The sequence below is a fragment of the Oxyura jamaicensis genome, chromosome 5 (genome assembly GCF_011077185.1).
Source record: "Oxyura jamaicensis isolate SHBP4307 breed ruddy duck chromosome 5, BPBGC_Ojam_1.0, whole genome shotgun sequence".
Taxonomy (NCBI): Eukaryota; Metazoa; Chordata; class Aves; order Anseriformes; family Anatidae; genus Oxyura; species Oxyura jamaicensis.
Genome location: NC_048897.1, coordinates 23,491,132 through 23,516,338, shown reverse-complemented (window position 1 = coordinate 23,516,338; position 25,207 = coordinate 23,491,132). Strand labels below are relative to the sequence as shown.

The window sequence follows — 25,207 nt, the reverse complement described above, 5'->3', positions numbered from 1 at the left end:
ACTTACCATAGACTTATAAACAACATATAAACAGCTTTATTCCAAAGTGAGGTCTTGATGCAATACAATAAACGGAAGTGAAATATTACACAAAGCAACTGTCTTACTGCCTGTTCCCAGCTCTGTTAGCTGTTCACAGCTAACTCCCCCTAACAGATGTTTCATGCTGTAAGTCAGGCTTGAGCCTCTGCCTCTGCATCAAGAGTTTATGAAATGAGCTAATTCAATTGCACAGTAAGAACTGCTGCTTCATGGCCACAGCAACTTCCACAGTCTAACTTCAGCACGCAGAAGCTGTTTGGGAACTGAAATTGAATCATGCCCTTATCAGAGTCATCATTGGATGTTAGTAGAAGGTACTTTTACATTGCCTGGTTTTGGTTATTCAATTTATTTAAATCACATAATTTTATCTGTTTTGAATAACCCTTTAAAAATAAATAAAAACAAAACAAGCAATGTTTCAATCTATTTCCTGCCACCCCAGAACAGAGAATGAACATATTGGTACTGCTACTGATGAATCTGAAATTTCTTCTGGTGATCACAAGTTGCTACTATCAGCTTGTTCATGTCATTTTTTCCTTCAGACAAAACCAAAGCTTTTTTTTCATTGCTAAGCCCAGTCTCCCTATCAACTATACAATATGGAACAACATCCAAATCTTGCCTTCATGCTGTGAAATAACCTTACCTGCAATGGCTCCATTTCCCCCAGAAAATAAATAAATAAAATAAAATAAAATAAAATAAAATAAAATAAAATAAAATAAAAAGTCATCTAATTCCATTTGACATGGAAAGAACATCAGGAGGTCTCTAAAGTCCTCACATATATAAAACCTACTTCTATTATCATATTCAACGAGAAAAGTATTGGTTTATCAAAAGCTGAGTCCACCAAAATTTGTGCCCTTATGTCATATGCATGTACAATAAACACATTCCATGATATATGATATTACAGGCTTAGAAATATTGCAGGTATGCATTAGTGATCTGAATAAAGATAGGTCAGATGAATCCAAGTTACATTTACTTCTTGCAAAGGTTAGAAGTGAAAGTCTTCTTAACTATATCTGCATAACATTAAGGAAAAACTGCAAATTAGTTACTGAAATAAGAAACAGAGGGCAATCACTCAGATTTAAAGGGGTTTCTAGAGGGCAGAAATGTCATAAAAACTGTGTCACGAGATCTTAAATTTGGCCAGTGCCAGAACTTATTCTAAAAATAACAAAAAGATCGATGTTCTAACAGAATACCCTCTAATTCTTATTAAAGACTACACTAATTTTGTATACAACCTGCAATTTGGGCAGAAGGCACAATCAGCAAATCAAGGAACTGTTAATGAATTAAAATGAAAAAAAAAAAAAAAAATACATTCAAGAAGCAGAAACAAGGATCGGTAATAAAACAAGAGTATAAAAGCACTGCTTGGGCAAATAGGGATGGTATCAGGAAAGACAGCTCACTTGGATCTTAGGCTGCTGAGGGGTATAAAAGGTCAAAGGAAACCAATTCTGTAAGTACACTAGTAGCAAACTGACGTTTAAAGAAAACATGAAGTTGTTGCTTTATGGAGGAGACAACCTGGTGGCAGACAACACAGCAAAGGTTGAAACACTCAATGTCTTTCTTTTGCTTCAGTCTTCACAAAGTTCCCAGACCTCCGCACATACCTGCACAGTTTGAGAAAGGAGGACAAGCATAGGCAGAAGAGCTGGGGACTATTTTGAGAAACTGGGTATATTCATATTTATGGGGATAGGTAGGATCCACGCAAAGGTGGTGAAAAAACTGAGTGATGTGATTGTGAAGCCACATCATCCTCAGATCATTATGATGATCCATGGAAAAGGGCTAAAGTTCCACTCATCTTTAAGAAGGGTATAGAGGAGGACCTGAAAAATTAAACATTGGCCAACTTCCACTCGTTACGTAGAAAGATCAAGCAGTACATCTTCTTAGGATTGGCCTGGCCAATCTGCTTTCAGTAAAGAAATGACTTGCTCTGTGGACAAGAGGACAGCAGTGCATGTAATATATAGCTCTCGGTAGTTCCACACATCAAAGCCACCATTTTTATCATTGTAAAAACCTCTTCTGCAATGCCTACAATCATGAGCACCTTTCCTCAACTGTGAAGACACTCATGACTGCTCCAGCCTTCCAAGACTATTGTCTTTCCTAAAACTTTGGATCTCCTCGCTCAGGTTTGCCTGTTTTAGGTGTTTCATGTCTTACTACAATTCCCCGCTGAGTTTTCTGCAGAGCTATTTAACTCACTTGTACAGCATCTAGGTGATTACATGTATCTTTATCTCTGAACTAATAATTCCTTGTATATTCCATGATTATTATTTTTTTTCAGTTAAATGATCCTGGAGTTATCAGAAGCATTCAATCAAGACTAAAATTCCCAGACCAACAACTTTTATTCTAGGCATTTTTACACCTCCAAGATAATTGTTTTCTTACATTAGTTCCAGTCTGCTGAATGTGTTTGGCAAGTCTTTGTCCAGACATATAGATATAACACATCTAATTTATTTTAGTCACTCACATCCTACTTTTCTCTTCTTAGAGACTAGAAAAAAAATGCAAATCTGTGCCCATGTATTTAATTTCTGTTTATTTTGTCCTCTTTTTTTGAAGACAGGAATAAAAAATAAAAAATAAAATAAAATAAAAATAAAAATCATTCAGCTGTATTTACTCTTCTGTGCTATTTTTGCACTTTTTTTTCTTCCAACCTCTTAAAAGAAGATGTTTAGTTACACCTAGGGGAGTTTCTAATTATTCCATTAAAATATTTTAAATCAGTCCTTTGTAGCTCTTATTTCTATACTATTTCTTAAAACATCAAAAATGCCTGGGACAGCATTTAAAGGCTTGTCATTTTTATCATAAGTGCTTAAACAATGACAGAAGAGAGAAACAAAACACTTCTATGTTTTTCAAATGAAAGTTTAATTTAACACGTACTACATACTGATTTGACTCACATTTACACCAGTGCAAAAGAGAAATAAAAGGCACTTGATTACACCAGTAACTAGCATAATTGAAACCCAAGTCAGGCCAGAAACCTTATGCAGCTACTGCCCTCTTAAGGTTTGCTAAAGGTAACGCTAGCAATTAAAATACTCCCTCTCTCTGGAAAGATACAAAACAAAAAAGCCTTACCGCTGTTTCCCCTGAAACAGACCTGCAATTATACAAAAACATGTCATTGCAGTCAAAGTGTGGCAGAGCTTATCTGTTAACATTAAGTACTAAATCTCTTCTCAGAAGATAATGTCTTCCTTTAGCCACAGCTCTGATCCTGCAGAGGCTTAGCATGCACATTCGATTCCACGTACAGCAAAGTCACCACTTATACCACTGGGATCACTGTGCAAAAGTAAATTGCTCCATTTCTTTGTGAAATTGCAGACAGAATCTTTAAAAGTAGTCTTTTCTTATTGTGAGGGCATGGAAACTGTCAACTGTAATGTGTAACAGTATTTTGAATAATACATATTTTTAACATATATTTCTACTAGCAAAAAGAAGATAGTTGTGTCCAAGATTAACACATTGCAGAAATCTGACTAAAACAGATGTCCTACTTATGCTGGTCAGCTTAATGCAAAGTTATTTCAAGCTCTGCTTAGAGTGTCATTATATCACACATTACCAATTATATCATCTCAAAAATAAATCCAGATTTATTTATACACGTTACTTAAGCAGGACAAAGGATATTTTTCATTCAGATGCAACTAGACCACTAAGAGGTCTAGTCACTTAATGCGACGTAATGTGACCTGTCACTTAAGGCATTTGAGATACGTTTTTGCATTTTTTGATTAATCTGCATTCATTCCACTCTGATTAAGGTGGATTTAACCTTTGAAAGTGTTATACCCTTGTATTATTTTTTCAGTAAAAATCAGCTCTCAGAAAATATTCTGTATTTATACATGTAGTTTTGCACAGCACTATAAAGACTCAGACTTGCACAGGGAGCAGAGGTCTTAGTCCATCTCCTGCAGTCTATGGGATGGTTGCAATTTGGGCTACAATTATGCTGGATAACAAGCAGCCTGTGCAAGGACCTGTCTTTGATTTTGTAAATTTTCAACTCATTTTAAAGTCAAAAGTAACTGACACAGTAATGGGACTCTTTATCCTGAAGTCTTAGTAGCTGACATGCAATTGCCCCATCCATCTCATTTTCCACAGTTACCTGTTAGGGTTGTATTCTTGCCTTCTCAAGGAAAGCCCATTCATATCCTTTAGCCCGGAAGATGTTACTAGGTTATTAAGTCACTTAAGCTATCACTTCTGTCTGGATGGCACAGCCATGACAGTTTGTGCACCTGTGTTCAAAAGCGTCCTGTCAAGGTATGACTAACATATCTGAAAAGCACAAAGAAAAGCAATTTCAGTTATTCCCAAAGGAAGGGAAGTAAGAGCAGAAGAGTAATGCACTAAAATTTCAGCACAACCATCTTTTTCCTTTTAGTCAGCCAAATTACAAAAATAGCAATCACAGTGTACTTGGCTTGATTTATCTTTTGATGGGCCAAAAATCAGAAAATAGAATAAGTAAAGATCTGTTTGCCATGCATATGCTGCATAACAGCCTGCAAAATCTCCTCCTCCACCCATGGATTGCACAGCTTGGCTAAAGGGGCTTCTTTGCCTTCCTTGGAAGCAGCCGCTAACCACAGCTTGCTCTAGGATGCCAAACTGGTGCTCATAATCAAATGAAAGCTCTAGAGTGTCTTGTTGGTATTTAGGGTTAAATTAAGTTCCTGTTTGGAAGCTGGCAAGGATTTTTCTGCCCCTGTTAGATCAACAGAGAATACCAAGGTACCTGGGCATTTCATTTAATGTTCATTGCTGTTGCAGAGCACAGTAGACATTGTCATATACTATTGATCTCTGCTGCTTTTTCTCCCCTGACACACTGCAAGTTTTATCCCACATTTTTGTAAGAAAACTATTAGTTCTGTCCTAAATGTTTGAGTATTTTTTGTGACTGACAGTTCATTCACAGAGGGAATGGCACAAAGTAGACCCAGCTGAGTGAAGTTACACCAGTACCATTGGGGGATTGGCTCTGATGATAGGCTCTCTTTCCACACCTGCCTTCACTCTAGTTTAAAAACACTCAACCTTCTGCAGGTGGAGTAGTTTTAGCCCAAACGAGTCTGTGATAAAAATCTCAGTCTCTGAAGCAGAAAATATACATTTTGTTGAACTCTAGAACAAATTAACTTTCTTGTTGTCTGCTATATCAGGGACAGAAAATGAAGTACAAAAGTACACTTCCATTGGTTTGTTGGGTGCTATCATTTAAAAAATGTCATCTTCGTGTACCTCCTCCTCCTGCAGGGAGCAGGAGCAAGTCTGCCATGAGAATCTGTGACCTTTTGTGGTGCAGCACTGCTTGTGCCATGGTGCTGGGCCCATCTGGGCTATCTTTCCCTTGGCACAGTGTGCAGATATCTAGAGTGGGAGGACATGTTATGGAAACTGCTGTGGGAGAATGATGTTTTGATCTCAATTTGACTGCCAGCATTGCTTGAAATCAGAAGCTCCTCGGCAGTTAACAGTCCCGCTCGGCCCTCTGACTGCCAGCCAGCGCTTCTCCTCATGGCCTCTCCTTCCTGCCTGCTCCCAGACACACGGGAGCAGGGCTCAGCAGCTGGGCTTCCCTGCAGGATGAAAGGTCACTCTCATCAGGTCATACAGGATAGTTAGGGTCTTCCAAGGTTCATATCAATGTAGAGCCAAGCTCAGACTTCTCCATGCTACTACACAAAACAGCGAAACGTGTGCCAGGCCCACTCTGCAGCCAAAAAGCGTGGCCCACAGCTGAATCCCAGGAATGTAATCTCCTCTTCTTTGGTACTGAATTCACTTCATGGGTTACTTCATAACCAGCTGGTGTCAGCAGTCCTTGCTGAGTCCACCTACCTTCAGTTTTTCAGACACAGCTGTGCTCCCTTGCTAAACTTTCATCAATAACCATATAAAATCATTCTGTCTCCGGGTGCTATCTGCAGACTATGAACTCTGGCCCGTGAGTCACTGGCATCTGTCCCAAAGCTGAAAAACCAGCAACCATGTAGATGTGAGTAAGTTCAAACCTAGAAGGAAGTACCTGTTCAGGGACCTCAGAGGTTACCCTCACATTATTTCAACACCACCTCGGCAGCCATCGTGGCTCCCTGTCACCTTGATATGCATGCTTTGAAGGTGGCTAATCCTAAGCAGTTTTCTGCAGGAGAAAAGAAGAAAGCTGCCATGCCTGGGTTTTCAACATGTGCTCTTTTTCTAATAAGGAATACTGGCCTTTGGCCAGTCTTGAGTCAAACACCCCCACATGTGCACAGTCCCAATCACAGAATCACGGAATTGTAGGGGTTGGAAGGGACCTCAAAAGATCATCGGGTCCAACCCCCCTGCCAAAGCAGATTCCTCAGAGCAGGTTGCCCAGGTAAGTGTCCAGACAGGCCTTGAATATCTCCAGAGAAGGAGACTCCACAGCCTCCCTGGGCAGCCTGTTCCAGTGCTCCGTCACCCTCACCGTGAAGAAGTTCTTTTGCATGTTGGTGCAGAACTTCCTGTGCTCTATCTTACAGCCATTGCGCCTTGTCCTGTCCCCACAAACCACTGAGAAGAGGTTGGGTACATCCTTCTGTGTCCCACACCGCAGGTATTTATACACATTGATGGGATCCCCTCTCAGTCTTCTCTTCTCCAGGCTGAACAGACCCAGGTCTCTCAGTCTTTCTTCATAGGGAAGCTGCTCCAGGCCTCGTATCATCTTTGTGGCCCTCCACTGCACTCTTTCCAGGAGATCCCTGTCTTTTTTGTACCGGGGAGCCCAGAACTGGACAGCAGCCAATGCATGGCAGTAGACACAGGACACAACACACACATACGTTTCTCTCTGAGAAGGACACAGGACCACCTATTGTTCATTCCACATGAATTAGCTTCCAAGCAAACTCTTACCTCATTTCAAGGCAAGCGTACCACACAGCTGGATACCTCCAGGCAGTCATGGAATAGGATGGGAAGGCACACACGATGGACAATCTGCAGGTGTTGGTGACAGCCTCCACTATTTAAGTATGCAGTGACTATTTTGCTTAATTTTTGCCAAAATCAATATACGGGCATTGATTTCATTGTGTATCTTTTAGCACTGCAGTCCTTTCTTTGGATAAAAGCTTGCACTATTAGGCACAATCTGCTATTTTAAACAAGATTTTACATTAAATTCAGAGCAGAGCAACAGCTTCATTAATTTTTCCATCTGTTCTGTTCAGGCTCATTGGCTTTCATGTAACATTTAACTTTTGTACAAACCCAAAATGCCAGAAGCTAAACTGAGCTCAATTCTTCTGCGCTTTACCACCTGACAGGGGGATAATGAAATTGTTTGCCTCAGATTTGGTAGAAGAATTGGGATAGGCTCCCGGTCACTGATTATCAACTATTGTTTTTAACTGTGGAAAAGAGGGAATATTGGGAAATTTGACTTTCCAAACATGCTGCTGTGTGTTGGAGGCAGGCATGAGACCACTCATCTCTGTCACAGCCTCACAGACCAAGCTATGAGGCTCCTGGAACCTCATTGTGGCTCCCATGGTGATACTACAAGAAGCTTTTGTACCATAGGTAAGGCCTTATTTGTTTTCCCATGCTACAAAGTGAGGGAAGACGTGAGTACCCTTGCTGGAAGGTTACAGCTGGCCTTACCAAGAAGCAAATACAGCGTAAAAACTGTCCTGAGAAAAAGGCAGCAGGCTAGAAGTATGATACTACACAAGGACTGCCAGTCACAACGTGCTTTTCCATGCAACGTTCAAACACTGATGACAAGAATATGCAAGAACATGAACAGCTGTTAGATTGTTATTAGCCTCCGTCTGATTTCATGATCCTGGCAACCCATTAACTGCAGATTCACCCGTGTTGCCTCTGAGACGAATACACTTCCCAGATGGCAACGCTTCAGGCTCATACATATCTGGTAGGGAAGCTTATATCAAGAACAGATTTTGCACTGCTCAAAAATGCACAGCCTGCCTAACAGAGTAAGGAAAGCAGCACCTGATTGCTTGCTCCCCTACCTGACTGCGCACTGATAATTTTCAGTCTTCACCTTTGCAGTCCTTAACAGAACAGTCAGCAACTCAGTGTTACCCCTTGTCCGGCAGAAGGCTAATTCTTCAAGTCTGAGGCAGAGGATTAAAAATCTCCAGGTGTTTTTCACAATGAGATTTGGCTGACTCCTCAAATTTCCAGTCTGTGTCCAACCAAAACCAAGTATTTAAAGAAATCATTGCTAGGTCTGTCATCGATATTGCATCTTAGTAGCATCTCTTCACCTAGTAACATAGTAATACATAGGCTAGCGAGGACAGTAAATAGCAGCAATTTATCTTCCTAGACCATTTTGTCCTATAATACAGCCCTGAAACATATCATTTTGATTTTAAATATTGATGAATTCTCAGCCATAACAAACAGCTTACTTCCCCAAGCAGCTGGAAAATATATTTAAAATGTCTTCAGATGACACAAACAACTGTGTTAAATCCAGGTGGCTTCTGAACATGAAATTTTTAGCATGCACTCCAACACAGGTGCTATGAAGAGACTGAGGACTTAAACACAAAATTGTCTGGGTTATTTATAGTTCTGCCCATCAGTTACAGCATCAATTTTAAGACACATCCATTTTAAATGTCCAACACAAAATTTCAGCAATCATACACAATATATATGTAAACAAGGCATCCTTATGGTTGTTTTACCCGTCCTTGGTTTTTAAATTCCCTGCACAAGAATTTAACGATACTCACAACATCACACAGCTCTGCAGGGGCACATCAACGTTGCAGAAACTGTATTTGAAAAATGTCATCCTTTCCCCACGTTTTATAACAAAATTGAATTGGTCCTCACTGCAGGAATCAAAACAGAACTCTTGCATCCAGAAAAAACAACTGGTGGTTGCTGCCATTTCCTGCAGGTACAAGTCCTGAAATAGCTGCATCCACTATACGTTCTGGTCAAATGCACAAGGGAAGTTAATCGAGCTAAAACTGAACTTGAAAAACACCTTGCAACAGATGTTGAACCTGATAATGAAATTTTCTTTAAATACAACAAGAAGCACAGCTTCTGGGGAATCAGTGAGACTGCTTGTTAGCAGAGTAATAAAAGGGTCGCTAAATCAATAAAAGGTGGAAATTCTTTACAATGAGGGTGGTGAGGCACTGGAACAGGATGCCCAGAGGAGCTGTGGATGTGTTCAAGGTCAGGTTGGATAGGATTTTGGGCAACATGGAAGAAGGTGTCCCTGCCCATGGCAGGGGGGTTGAGCTAGATGATCTTTAAGGTCCTTTGCAACCCAAACCATTCTGTGCTTCGATGAGCAGTAGAGGCATAAAGCTCAGTGATGTCATCTTCCCTGTTGAATGTATTGAGGGGTTACTGTTCCCAACGTGTTCTTTGCAGGAGATAAAATTGATGCAGTTAACTTGACCTATGTAAAAGAGTGCAAGAGGTATTAGACCAAGTAGATAAATAAGATGTAAGTTGCCAAGACGGGACAGCATTCACACAAGAGTTTTGAAGGAAGTCAAACATAGAAGGGCAAAAATGCCAGCAGACGTGTCTAACCGTCATTACACACTGTTGCTGTGCCAGAGGACTGGCTGACTGCTGCCCACATCACATCCACAAAAACTGTTGTTCCAAAAATCCTGCCACTTAGACTGATCTCTGTCCTCGGTAAGATGGCAGAGACTAATAAAAAGTAAGATTTATGAGCCTATGGATAGACATGGGCTTTTGGGAAAGGGACAGCTTGCTTGCTACGAAGGGAAATCGTGGTTACCTTGTCAAAGACTTCTTGAAAATCCAGATGTCTGATGTATTACTTTCATCCTGCTGCTTATAGACCCCTTCCAAAGACAATGTTAGATATCTAAGTTTCAGACACAGCTAAAGTTGCCAAGCGACTGATAAAAGAACCTACTATGGACTGAACGCTGGCTAGAGGGCAGGAAGGAAAGCATAGCACTTACCAGATGCATGACAAACTCAAAAAAAAAAATCATTATCAAAACGTGATGGTGAAAAGATTCATTAGTCAAATGGTATTTAATTGCCAAATACATTGGACATACCTAGTGTTACAGAATTTCTTTAAAAGCTGTTTATTAGATAAAACAAAGTGAAGTCAAGAGGGCTTCTGAATCTTTATCTCCAACTGGTGTAATGTAAGCAGTTCAGTATCACTTGAAGTTAATTAAGTTTGATACCAATTATTATTGAAATAAATTATGCAGTTATTCTATATTTTATCATTACTAAGTTTATTTTCAAAATTAATTTTAAGCACTGACAGAAAACCAGCACAATAAATACAGAAGTTGAGAGAAAAACATATTTTATTTGCATTGAGGCAAAAAGAGCTCATCTCATTTAGGTGAAAGAGAGCAAATGATTTAATCAAGTTTTTGAGAATTTACAGACAAACAGAAAAAAAAATCATGCTTATCACACCAATGAATGATTGAGTTTCCTATGTCAAAACTCCTTTCCTTCAGACTTGGCACCATTTTTATTGCCCAGTACAATATTTCATGTCTTCACTTGTCAAAAAATCATTACCTATGTAAACATGTTTTGTGTAAACTTCATAAAGTAAATGGGAAAGCCTAGTAATTTATTTCCCCACACACAAAAATAAAGTATTAACTAAATAACAAATTAATTGCAGCATATTCTATAGAATTTTGTTTCAGCCAGAACTACAGCCTGTTGAACTCATAAGAAAAAGGGTGCAGAAACAAAAAGCAGATGTGCAGTGTCATGCATTAATGTAATAACATTATAAGGCAATAATAAAAAAGGTAACTTTTTTTTAAAGTACACTCGCCAAGACAAAAATCAAGGCTGAGTCAGTTTATTTTGGTAGTGTAGGATTTCTTAGCTCAAGATTTTGTGCAATAACAGATTTTTTATATTTTTTTTTTCAGTTGAAATTATTCATGTGGAAGTAAGAAAAACTCTGTTCCCAAAGAATCAACTATAGTAAAAATGGGGAAAGGAAATATTTGAAGTTAAATACTCCTAAAATAACTAACACGAACAATAAGATCACTGCAGAAAAGTTCAGCAGCCTAAGTCAAAAGACTGAGTTAATACTATTTTTTATAACCTTTTTGTTGCTTCTTTGTTCACATCGTGCTCAGATTGAGTAAGAAACAATATCATATGGCAGTCTGGAAAGCCTGACATCACCAAAGATTTCCTTTATTGTTCAATGTGCCTTTGTAGTGCAAAGCAGAATCAACCTCAACCATTTAAGAAGGAAAGAGAAAACACATTTCAAAGTTGTTATAATTGATCTCAATTATAATATCATGGTAATCAAAACGACTGTTCTTTTTCCTGTAATTATAACTTAATCTACTACTTGTCATTTTTACAAACTGCAGTTCACATTAAAACATTTGCCGATAACAAAAGCTTTTCTTTGAAAACAACACTGTTTTACATCTAGTCAGGCAGCTTGTGCATATCAGAGCATTCTGTCAAGAGAGACATGGCAAAGGGCAAAGGAGAAAAAGCTGAAATATGGCTACAGCTTATCTGTGCCTTTAGTACACTACAGAATCTCAGGCAGCACTAGAGACAGCAAGTTTCTTCAGATGATCCATAAACACTTGCAAGCTGACATCGTCAGTAAGAATGGGTGCTCCAGACTCCTGTAAAAGAAAATACGGAGAATGGGTTATACACATTGTGAAGAAAAAGCATTTTTAAGGCACAATATGTTCCATTAAATAAACACCTCTCTAAACTGCAGTTTAGAATGACCGTCAAGGCAGATCAATGCTGAAGTTCTCTGACAAAAATAAGTCCATATTTAAATAAATTTTCATGTGTTTACATAAATTCAGGCATAAACCACAACTAGGACATGAGGAAATGGCCTCAAATTGTGCCAGGTGAGGTTTGGACTGGATGTCAGGAAGAATTTCTTCACAGAAAGGGTGTTCAGGCATTGGAACAGGCTGCCCAGGGAAGTGGTGGAGTTGCCATCCGTTGAGGTATTTAGGGACATGGTTTAGTGGTGGGCTTAGCAGTGACAGCTGATGGTCAAACTTGATGATTTTTTCCAACCTAAATGATATTATGATTCTATTGTATGATTCTATGACTACACCCCTTCCCATATTAATGCAGTGAAGCAAAATATTTACATCGATCATACAAAACTCAGTGTTTTCGACCACTCCAAATCCTAACTTACAAATTTGTAAAAGTAAATAAAAACTTTTATACCACAATTCCCCTATCATTCCTATCACAATGGAGCAAAGGTGACAAACAGAAATGTGCAAGCATCACAACTAGTAAACCAGCATTTGCCACTGAAACTCAGACACATCAAAATGGGAAAAGGAAAAAAAAAATCCACTGAGAATCTGATCTGATACTGAGTGAGGGCCAGCCAGCTTTTTTCGAGGAAATGTGGTTTAATCCTTTCCTACAGCTCTGTGCAATCTGAAGAGGCACACACACATCTGAAGGTCATGCCACTGCAAAATCTGAGCACAAAGGATGAAAGCCATTTTGGAGGTATTTTTGTAACTTAATTTTTGACGCCAGAATTCCAAAAAGTTTTAAATGTTCATTTACTTTTGTATTATCTTTAAGCAAATTTCCAATCTAAATACAAGAGTAGAATTATTACATAGTAACTCTCTTCAGCCCTTTGAAACAGGTTGTCATTACTCCCATTTACAGGTGTATGAAGAATTCCTATAAATCTCAACAAACCAACCATTTCAAAAGTAATAGGCACGCAGAATTCCAAATGAAATCACAACTGTCTGAACTTTTACTAAGTGCTTCAAAACAAAGACAGGAAATTCTTAATGAGGATGAGCTTCTCAATGAGAACTGGCCAAAGCTGCTTTTCAGTTAATGACCAAGGGACAAATCCAGGAGCAGTAAGAGTTTTTACTTCACTACATTATGCTTGATACACTACATAGCAACTCTCAGGAAAGACCCACTACATTGTCTATCACGTCTGGAGGCAGGATAAGAAGAAAGGATGTTATGCTTCCAATCCTGCCACATGCTAAGCCTGAGCTCTCCTTGTTTAAGAAGCCACGAGGGAATTACAGATAGTTTAATTCTGTGGCAGGATATGATTTGCTACCTTGTGTCTTATGCATGGAAGCAGAGTGCATCATCTATCAGAAAAAAAAAAAAAAAAAAACAGCCAATGGAGCTGTTAGATATCTAAGAAGATTTTTCCCAGAGTGACTGCTGGTGGTAATCCAAGATATTTAAAACACACAAACTCTGATCCTGAAGCTTAACACCTTATCCAATACATACACACAGGCTGCTGCTGTCACCACCACCAACAGCACTAGCTTTTCTCTGAAGACTAGGAACTCTTCCTTCTACTAGGTAAGGAAACAGAGTATTTTATTTGCACATGGAATTCAAAGAAAACCAGCAAGGGCTCACTGTACAATGGATGAGTCTGAAAGACAGAAAAATTAGCTTTGATTTTGCACAGATCACATTAAAGTTTGTTTTCTGCTCATTTAAAAATTTCACCTAAGGCATATAGTGAGAATTTAAATTTAATTAAAAGTGATTCAGTGACAGCTAGCTGGGCATCTGTAAGATTTGTGTCACTGACCTCCTCTTTCACTTCAAATTAAAAATTCCCGTAGTTACCAACACAAAGATTAAAGGAAAAAAAAATAGAGCTGAAAATAAAGGTATGCTCAAATAAATGCCATATCCAATGTAATTTGAAAATTTCAACTGCATCTTCAAAGACTGATCAATACACACTTTCAGAGTAAACAAAATAGAGCTGTATGAAATTAGTTTACTGTTATTTTCTGAGAATGGTTTAAATATCATATAAGGCATCCTTCTGCTAAAGTTTTTTAAAAAATCTTTACTTACAATGTTAAAAACCAAACTAGTCAATTCATCACCTCCTGAAACACGGTTTCAGTAGCATGTGGTTGCCCTCTTCAGGTGAATGGGGACTAACATTTTTTTCTGTAGACTCAGTTATGAGCAAACACATAAAACTACATGAAATAATTCAGGAAGCTCAGGACAGAAATAAGAGCAAAACCAACTCAGTTTAAAATTTTCTCCCAGCAGTTACATTTTTCATTTCTCATTGATTTTTACTTGGCTCATCTCTCCTTCACCAAAAAAAAAAAAACACACTATAAAAGCAGCAGGTTATTATGTAGAAAACACATTACAATGCCTCTGGGGAGATTAACACACAATTTCTTATGTTAGCTTGAACTGCATTATTTCCAACATTAAAGAGAAAGCTGCTTTTTCTAATGTGCTTCAAAAAGTCTCACTGAGACTTGTCCAGCATAAAGAGTTTTGTTAGAGATCAGTTCAGTAATTGTTTTGGATTTGCATTCACATTTGGAATACCATTTCATTTGTTTAATAATTAAATGAGCAGAAAGCATTTGTCCTATACCGTGAGAAACATCAAAACTTCAGAAATTTCCAGGGAACAGCCAAAAACCTTTCAAACTACGTGGTTTGTGTGGATGTTGTGGTGGGTACACCAAGAGAGAGACCAACAGATTGCTGCCATCTTTGAAGGCAAAAGAGTTTTAAATGGTGCTGTCCCTGAACCAGTGCAAGGTTTTCAAGCATTTTCACTCTGGATCTCAGTGCTCTATCGCACCAGAAGTTTCATTAGAACCAATACATCTCTATGAAAATGTACCCTGATAAAAATAATCTGACAAAAATCACTGCCATAGAATTGCTGCAGAGCCCTTTTATTCGTGACTTGAACACTGTATGTCCTTTACAAAAATACTTCAACAGTGCAGTTAATACGTAGATCCGACTGTTTGATGCCATTATATTTTCATGAGAAAATAACACTGCACTAGCATTCACCCACAGCAGCATTTCTCTTCCCACTATAAAAGCTAAATTTGGAAGGAGGACATGAAACTGGGATGCAACATTCAAGAACACAAGCTGCTATAGAAAGTTTAATTTCTGAGTTTATATATAACTTCCTTCCCCACAGACAAAAATGTGAAAAGTGCGGTCAACTGGTCCACACAAATTCTAGGAAACGTCAGTACATTGGTACTGGTTCTTAAAAATAAGTTCAAAATGTATCTCTTCTACTGCAAAAAAAGTTCTTCAGTCTTTGTGTGGTAAGTGCCCTCATTCTAAGGAACGTGACCATACCTAAGAAAGATAGCTAGACATGAAAGTAGCCTAACAAAAGCTTGAAAGAGAAAAACAGATCATTTTGTGTGAAGAAATGAAATCCTTTCTTCTTTGGAATTCTGGTGGCATTAGGCCACAAATGCTTTTTTTTTTTAGTTTCAAAACTTGACATTATTACTTTTACGTACACAATGTCTCACTTGATTTCTGAAATATGGAAAAGGAACATAAAATTACGTCTACAAGCTTCATCAGGGAATTCGTACTTACCTGTCCCCATGCATACATATTGTTATGAGTCTGAGAGGGATTTACTTTCGAGAGCAGGAAACGAGCCTTTAAAAAAAAAAAAAGCACAGACAATAGATTAATCTTCTCAAGCAAACATTTCTTACACATACCAGTTCTTATGAGTGGATAAAAACAAGCACAAAATGTCTAGTTAGAAGAGCAAGTAGCCTCTCAATAAAAGTCACTCTCCGGATTCCAGTTCTGCTATAATGCAGAATTCTGCGTTTAACTGCTTATCAAAGCAGCAGGAAGTAATTTTTCTTTTTCTAAGAGGTAGCTAAACAAATGTGAACTTCATAAAATATGAATAAAAAGTATCAAAAATAACACAAAGAATACTTCTGTTATTAATCCAAAGACCCTCACAAGTACTATTTTTCTCCCACACATCTTATACAAGGAATCTGAGTCCAAGACAATGTAGCAAAAACAGTACAAAGTAACAGGATTCACAAATTAGGTGAAAAGCTATTAAATATCTGGCTTTGTTAGTTTTAAAATTTCAGATATTCATTTGCAATGTATATATATTTTAGCAGAGAAATGCATGCCTACTAAATAAAAATCTAAAAGCATTATTAACACATCACACTCTAGATTATGTAACATACACTTTACTATACCTGGCTTCCACCATGCTCTGTATCAATATATCTGGGCATAGGAAATCTAGAGTGAAGAATTTCTTGGGCATCATCTATCGGAGCTTGAAGCAAATGATGAAAGTTTTCATATTCTGGCATATCTTGGTAACCTGATTTCCGCCACTGAGCTATGGTCTGGGAACAGGAGGAAGAAGTTTAGAACTGATTCACCAATCTTCCTTAGAGAATAAACAGGACACTTCAGAGAATGTGCCATTGCTGGCCCCTAAAGCTCATTGCTTTCCACCTTAGAGTATATAAGTTCATTTTTTTAAAAGCTTCAATAAATATTGGCTCTAGCAAGGTGAGCAAGTAATATACTACTAGTTGTTTTATTTTTTAAAACTCTAAAAAAACATGTGGTCTATCTATAGTTCCTTTTTTTTTTTTTCATTCTTTGTATGCTAAGCACTTACTCCATGAAGACATGGTATTATTTATAGTTCTCTAATACATATAACTAATACACATCAGAAATAAATATTTACACTGATATTTATCTTTCATGGCCTGTAGTGCAGCCTCCCAACCTTTTAGTAGTGAAACTGGCTGCTCAAGATTAACTCAGTGATATGAGCTGTTACTAAGGAAAACTTGCAGGGAATCTCTGTAGGGGTTCCCCTTCTCTGCTTGGCAGCTGTTTTAAGCTGAGGCTCTTACTCCTGGCTCTTGACTAAGATATACTGCAGCCATGCCTGTACCTGGCCAGGTACCCCACTCATCCCGACACCTTACTGGGGACTTGACTTCCTGGCCTGAACTCTGACCTGCCTCATGCCCATCAACTCATCTGATGATCTGGTATGATGGCTGAACCTGGCTATTGTCTGCAATTTGCTCTGCTGCCTTGCTCAGGTACTGTGGGGCCAGGTCCTCGCTGCTAAGACCTCAGCCTGGTGTGTGATCATGCTCAGCTCCTAGCTCCCCTTCCCTCAGGGAGCAGCCCACCTGAGGGGAAGAAACCCTTGCTGCTTTCTGACAGCACCTTACAAAATTGCAAAGAACATTTTTCTACCTAAAAAGTGTTGAAGCTTAGCTGCACTTTTTAAAACAGTTAACTATGAGAACACAACCCAGAACAGTCTTTCCCAAACTTTCATCTGGGAACCACTTACAGTTGCAAAGCAGTAAAAAGCAACAGCTCAGTTCCTCCAGGACAAGAAAAGTCACATGCATTTGTAGTTATATTACTAGGGAATGTGTATCTACTCAGCTGCCAGGAGCAATTTCATTCCTCTAGGACAGCACAGAAGAAGGGAGTCCCTAGAACATGTCATTCTGTCTCCTTATCATAGAATAATTCCGAGGTCTAAAGTAAGCGAAAAAGCAGGTGTAGGGAGAAATAATATTCGCAAAAGCTTGAAAAATATTGATCTAGAACAAATAATCTGCATACTGAAGTCAATTTACCTTAAACCTGTCAGAATAAACAAAACTAGACCAAAAGAGCAAGAAATGCCAGGTATCCACATACAGGGACATTGGCAGACTACAAATAAGAATTACAATTTTGGTACCGGTTGCACAGATGAGGTCAAGCATTGATGTGCTTTAGAAATGGGGCTTGACTTTGACAACGTAGCACTCCTACAGAAAAAGGAGTATTTATGTAAAAGTGACTAATCTTACCTCTCCATGATAAATAAGGATCTGGAAAAAGGTGTCCATAAGAAGAATGCGATCTGGTAAAATGCTGCTGCTATCCAGAAGAACAGGCTAAGATTTAAAAATAAATAACATATTAACAACTGATGCAAAACTGAGCAATCAGATGGCATTACAAGCTCTATGAGTAAGTCACTGAATCTTAGGAACCTTTTCAATCACTTACTAAAGCTCCCTATTTGCTCATTTTCATGTTACACATCCGCAACCCACACAATCTAATTGTAAAGTTATCCACCTTGATTCTGAATATATAACTTCATGAAAGTAATAAAAATAGAATTCATAAACTGAGACTTCTCTCATTATTATGCATTTTACTAGCCTAAGTACCTTCACATTTACCCATGCAATGCCATTAACTTTAATGATATTTCAGTGTGGAAATTTTCAGTGGTTATTCACGTATGGAATTTGGGGGTGGATTTTGGCTTTTTGTTTTTAGTCTTGTCCTTGCAGCTATTATTACTGTGTATATATACATATATCTTCCAATACTGTATACAGCAAATACTGATGGTTTATGAGATCTGATTTAGTATTTGAAGGTTTTAATCCACCTTCTTAAGGGCTGTGTTACTATGTTGGCATTATGCGACTTTATTGAATCAATACCATATGATTCAATTGTACCAATCATATTAGGGACAACCTAAATATTAGTTATTCCAACGAAGAGAAAAAAGAGATTTATTACATATTCTATGCTGAGGTGTCAGCTCCCATCTTCATCAAATGGGTGCTTGATCATGCTTCCTTTTTGCATCACCCACATGAATAACTTTTATTTATATATGGGAGAATGATCTCACACTTCTAAGTATTTCTTCATAAACCGCCTCACGACTTTCATTTGAATTTCACTATTAAAAGTCTTCATCCACCCAACAAAAAAATCCTAACAAAAGTTGGAGTCCCAGCCTGTCAAGATCCTTACCTACTATGTTTATTCTCACTGTCTTACTGTTTCCTAACTCTATCTTATCTGACTACTTTTGTTGTCTCTTGTCTTACGCTTCTTTAACAAGTTTCTTTAAAGATGATCTTTTTACTTTAGGTTTATACAGAATATGCGATGATATGGTCACCTGGGAGGTTCTGTACCAAATATGGTAGCCACATCAAAATTAGAAGCTTTGGATGAGAGTATTAAGGTGAAGGGAGTTTTATATGTTTCAAATAAACAGCTCTTCTTTCCAAGTCCACTGAAAAACTACATTTTGAAATAAAAACATTTTTGTCGATGTTTACATTCTGGCACCACATAAACAAAAATTGTTCTCAAAAAATAAAAAATAAAATCCCTTAGTTTACAACATGATCTCTTAACAAAATGACTTTTACTCTCAAGACTGCTACATCAGAATTCTGAGATATACCTCATTCATAGTTTGTTTTATATAAGAGGAATATTGTTTCTCAAGGAATAAATTGTAAAATACATTTTATAACATGTAAAACAATAAGGACAACATATCTCTCAAAATAGGATCTCTTAATCTACAATTAGGTTACATTTAATGTACCTCTGGAGGTCCATTGAAGGAGTAGGCATAGAGAATTGGTTGAACCATGATAAGCGACTGGGTTAAATCTTGACGCATAAAATGGTGACGATAGTATGAGCTCTCATCTGGACTGTTGTTAAAAACTTGTAAGAAAGGAGATCTTCTCAAGTGAAACATGAACTGCAAAACAAAAATAATTTATTTGAACATTCACAAAATAGAGTTGTACAAGGAGAGATTTATTTTTTTCCCTACAAAATGAAGTACATTTCAATTCCAAGTACCACAGTAAATTTGAATTCCAAATCACAGAAACACAGAATGGTTAAGGCTGGCAGGAACCTCTGGAAATCCCCTAGTCCAACCCCCTGCTCAAGAAGGGACACCTAGAGTAGGTTGCCTATGACCACGTCCAAGTGGCTTTTAAAGACCTCCAAGGAAGGAGACTGCACAGCCTCTCTGGGTTGTGTCACCCACACAGCAAAGAAGTGCTTTCTGATGTTTAGACAGAACGTCTTCTGTTCCAGTTTGTGCCCATTGCCTCTTACCCTGGTACAGAGCACCACTGAAAACAGCAAGTCTTGTAACTTTTCTAATTTGTATATGTACCTTTACCATTTTTATATACTCACATGACAATGAGTAAGAGAGATCAGCTTTAACTGATCACAAACTAAGTTGCATCAAGTTAACAGAAAAAAGAACACCAACATGGCAAAATTATTTCAACTATCAACGTTCGTAAGCAAATCCTTTCACTGCTCTATCACTATCACCACAACACTTCACAGAGAGATTGGTAGAAAACTTGAACAGATATATCATGGAAGTCTGTGACAGTCCAAGAATAACAGATTTGAGAGCAAACAGAATAGAGAAATTTATCAGAATAGAGTATTAGCAAAGAACCTATTTAAAGTTTAATATACTGAAGTTCAAGTTCACTTCACCAGTGAAATGCTTCTTACTCTTTGCTACAATGCCACTTCCTTCCCTAAGCATTTTTTCTTTATCCCTTATAAACAAACCTTCCTTCTACTCACCTGTGGGTAAAGTGAAAAGGTTTCTGAAAATCTGAAAGAGCTTGGATCGTCCTTGTGATACTCTCCGAATTTCTGACACTGTTGTAAAAGAAAAATGTATCTAAGCTAAGAAACACAGCAGCTTGATCATGCCGTTACTGTGCATTTGTTTGTTTTTAAATAGACATATGATTTGAGGTGCCTCCTTACTTTGTAAGGAAACCTGGCAAAAAAAACCTGACATCAGTTCTTTTCTTAGCAAGTAGTGATTTCCTTGCACATGAGGCTTTAATTTTTTGTTTGTTTGTTTGTTTTTTCTTTAACTCATCAAGCAAAGTTACATGATTAAACATCCCTGAAAAACAAGTTTGAAATAAATTATTAATAACTAATAACTTTTTAGTAATTTACAGTTAAGAAATAATTACTATTTTTAGAAAATAAATGGTTTTCTAGATTCTTGGTTTTGTTTTTTTTTGTTGTTTTTTTTTGTTTTGCTTAAAATACTTAGCATACAATATCACTAGAGGCACCAGAAAGTACAGAAAGCTTTAATTGCTGCTAGCGTCATGCTAGATTTTCTCTCAGTTGCTGGCAGTGACCAGCTGCTGAAGACTGAGGAGATTTTAATAAATGGACTAAAAACAGAGATGGTCTTGCATCATTTAAAATAGAAACTCTCGGTTAACTCTTGTGGAAATGTAGCATTCAGTCCCACCTCCCCTCCCAGCACCCAGTCCCACTTTTAAGAAACAACCACTGAACATGATAATGAACCACTGAATGATAATGTCTAGAGATAAGAAACCAGTTTAATTATTTTGAGTCCTTTTTACCAATCGTATAAGTTGTCTGTCCAGCCATCTAAGCACGTCAGGTCCCTCTTCTGTTTCTGCTCTATACACTGCCAATCTAGCCATGAGAATTGCAGCAGCCTCCTGGTCAAAAGATGCAGCAATGTTTTGAATCTGTGTCTGTGCATCTGCCCAACTGTAAAATTAAAATACATATATTTGCATCACAATGAAAGGAAAGGTGTCCAACTTCAAAATATCCCTTCAAAATTAAGGGAAAGAAAATGGTGTTAGCAGTTTAACAGGCAAACTGATGCTGTACCTTCAAAAATCTACCAAGTATAAATGAGCAGTCTCAGTTAACCATTCTTTTTTCTCTCTTTTTTTTTTTTTAATTAGCAATGTCCCTTATCTGCAGAAATGCCATGGAAGAGAACTCAATGCCAATTATAAAACAGTTACTGTATAGAAAAAAAATGACAAATTATAAAAAGTTAAGTTACAGAAAATACCATCTGCAAAGCTAATCACACTTTTCCACACTAACAGCTTTCCTGTTTACCTGTTCTGGAATCTAATTTTTTGTTCTTCTCAGTTTACATGGTGTACTGTTACTCTGTTCTTTTACCATTCACCAAGATGATTTTGCTAATACAATGAAAATTAATGTGATACTCCTATTAACATCAAGGGTATTGCTCTTTAATAAACTGAGTTTTCCATCAAATTACCAATTAATAATCTCCTTCATCTTAAAGGGAACACCATTTGACACTGAAAAATGCCTCTATAATAATAAGGATCACTTTCCAAAATTGAGTCAATTGACTCAAGGAAGCTGCAGTTAAAGATTATACATGGAAGAACAGGTATATTCAAAGCCCCTGAACTGCAACTAGCACTCACAAACTAAGGTATGAAGTGACATTTATCATTCCTTAGGTCTAACCATTTCCTCAATTTAGGCCACAGAATTTCACCCAATGTTTCCTCTTCATGTTACCCAAAATTATTGGGGTTACTTCAGAGCTCTCCCATAGCATGATTACACAGCCACTGCAAGCTCTTGGAAAAGAAACAGCCCACAGAACAACACAGGCAATCGTCCCAAAGGTATGATCATGCCTTCACCACCTGTAGCACTACATAACCCAAAATGGTGGACTGGTTATAAAACCTAAAGACTTAAAGAAAAACACGTATTCTCTTTTTCAGATTGGATTCATCACAGGAAAAAAAAAAAAAAAAAAAAAAAAAAAACACATACTTTCTGGCAACTGTGGTCACTCTGATACGTCTCTGCCCACTGGAATGCTGGTACTGAGTCACAAACTGGATTGCACCGCGTCCTCCTTGAGGAATTGGAGCATTGTGCTAAGTGTGGGAGGAAAAAAAAATACATGGAGGAGACTCTAAAGATCTTGCAGCGTAATTTGAAAACTGATAAATTATTAGAAAATGATAAAGTTCTTAACAAAAGGCAGCTGAAATTCTAAGTTGACTGATGCTTTTATCATACCAAGTATCTCTAGCAAACATGGCTAATAAACTTGGAGACTGTCAAGGCATATCAGGAGCAGTTGCTGCCTCCACCGGATACCCTTCAAGGAACAGATGCTCTCTCCTTCCACATACCTACAGACACAATACTTTCAACTGTGTAACAACTGCTGATTTCATTAGATTCTGTTTGCACACCAAGTGATTCACTAGAATCACAGGACAACAAAAGTGGTACTATTCTATCACTAGAAATGCAGGTCTATATACTGTCAACAAGGTAAGCAATTTCAAATAAGGACAGTTGAAATCAAACATGACACACCATGACCAGGCCAGTTTGAGAGTTAGTAATAAATAAGACTAAAATAAATATACGAAAAGCAAAGGTTACCTTACTGGCTAAGGTAAGCTGAAGTTTTAAAACCTACACCCTTCCAATGAAGTACTAAATATATAGAAATCACAACCAACACACTACTTCCCTAGCTGCAAACATTCAGAAGAAGGGACAATACTAGAAGGGAACAGTACATTTCCTTGTCCCGTTTTCTATCCTGTTTCCCAGTAAGCCCCGTGGGAGAGAGCAAACCAGACTGTATGTCCCTGATGTGTTTCAGTGAAGCCAATCTTTACTTACTTTACTTACAAACTGAGCAATAAAAGCTTAATTAAAATGTAACATTATTCCATAATTACCTTGTAATTGAAACATTAGAGAAATATTGAAAAGCACTTTAAAATAAATGGATTACAGTATTTTCATATATTCCAACTGACTTACATTTCATTAAATAATACTCTGAAAAGATTTGGACTTGGATTATCAGCAACACAGAACAGCAACATCATTCGTATCCCTGCTGCTGTGGTTGATGGAATGACAAAAAAAAAAAACTACATATAGGCTTCAGAAGTCACATAAAAATCAAATTATTGTGCTTACTAGAGAAGTAGACAAATATGTAATACCTGGTTGACCACCTCAAAGTAAAGTGCAAGTGTTGTAGTAGGATTAAGTCCACAAATCTTCCACTGACAAGTACCTCCTGTTCCAATCTCCTGTAAATAGATTTTATATAATACTTTATAAAACAGAATTATTGTTGTGTTTGCAACACAGCATCTGGCTATTACAGGTGATGTTTTACAACTGTGCTGTCACAAGTTTTCTCCCTGCTCACTCTGCCATCTTCTCAGACAAAGGTAACACTCTCACAACAGTGGAGTTGGAGAGAATTGTCAGAAACAAGAAAACCATGGAGCACTTGTGCTGGGAATTCAGGATTAAGCAAGGCATAGATATCTGTGCTGAAAGAAACTTTAAGAGCGTATCTGATAAAAATCCTAAAACAAGGAGAAATACTTTTACATCAAGGCTCTCCTTGAGGGGTATGTGACAACCCTCAGTAAAATCAACAACCCTTAAATATTTTATACTTTTTGAAAGAATTAAAAAGAGTGATATGTATCATCATATGATCATACAAAGATTTGAGAAGAAAGAAGGTTAATTTGTTTTTCTGAAAGCAGTATGTATTTCAGGAATTCTTACATCCCTGCTTCAATTTCTGTTACTGGAGAGATCAGAGAGACTGAATGTCTCATTCACAGTCATTTTTTTTTCTTAGTACTTGGCTGAGACAGGATTTTTATTTTATGTATATATATATATTTATTTTAAATTGGCAGCTTTCCGTTTAGTGAATCACTTTAAATTACAACATTAACAAAAAAGTGCTCAAGTAAAACACCACTTCCAACACACACCATCATGAACTTCTAGTAGGTAGTTTACACAGTATGTAAGTACATAGTTACATAGTCTCTACTAACTAACAGGATATCTGTATACATATAGTGACCTATTTGAAATTCCTTTTTGTCATCAAAACAATACAAATATCCAGAGAAACCAATTTTAAAAAGCCAAGTCAGTCATTTGTATGTGAACAGGAAAAAAAAATATATACATATACACACATTCAAGGAGAATTATACTGGCAACAGTTACCACTGTGTTTGTACTCAAAGTAGAAGGGCTAAATTAGTTGTCCAGTTACTATCTTAAACGAGCTGAATATACCTACATTTTGTTTGTGCATTTTACCTCAAAAAATTAATTCAGGTAATTTCAACAAAAGGTTTTTGAAATAAAAATTAATTATGATGTAACTGCAAAGCAACACATAGAAAATTCAATTGTGAATTTGTATTACCCTCTATGATTTAAATATGTAGTTTAAATATTGAGATGTACACTTAATTGCTTTGGGGAGGCGTTATAACTTTTGTTGCAATATACGCAGTCATTCATGTGATGATGTAAGAAAATCTGTGCCAGACCACCAAGAGAAAAAACAGTTAATTATATTGAGATTTTTTAATTCAAAAAGATGTAACCATAAGTACCAGAAAAAAATAGCTATGAAAAATGCTTGAGAGTAGGCCACTTGTAAGCACTTGCACACTGTCAAGTG

The 25,207-nt window shown here is 37.4% G+C and overlaps 1 protein-coding gene across 6 annotated transcripts in view; it reads right to left on the bottom strand.

Moving 5' to 3' along the window:
• Positions 1-10,457: 10,457 nt before the first annotated feature.
• SEC23A (Sec23 homolog A, COPII coat complex component) overlaps positions 10,458-25,207 on the bottom strand; it is a 29,619-nt gene continuing 14,869 nt past the window's right edge. For 5 of the 6 annotated variants that reach the window (XM_035327137.1, XM_035327140.1, XM_035327141.1 and 2 more), the window contains 9 exons: positions 23,700-23,789; positions 22,495-22,601; positions 21,270-21,423; positions 20,455-20,532; positions 19,430-19,591; positions 17,868-17,954; positions 16,218-16,373; positions 15,574-15,639; positions 11,709-11,798 (listed from right to left, as the gene is read on the bottom strand). In XM_035327137.1, coding sequence (XP_035183028.1) covers positions 11,709-11,798; positions 15,574-15,639; positions 16,218-16,373; positions 17,868-17,954; positions 19,430-19,591; positions 20,455-20,532; positions 21,270-21,423; positions 22,495-22,601; positions 23,700-23,789 — 990 coding nt within the window. Of the gene's footprint in view, positions 11,799-15,573; positions 15,640-16,217; positions 16,374-17,867; positions 17,955-19,429; positions 19,592-20,454; positions 20,533-21,269; positions 21,424-22,494; positions 22,602-23,699; positions 23,790-25,207 lie in introns of all 6 variants that reach the window. The other variant, XM_035327136.1, reaches the window with a different exon arrangement.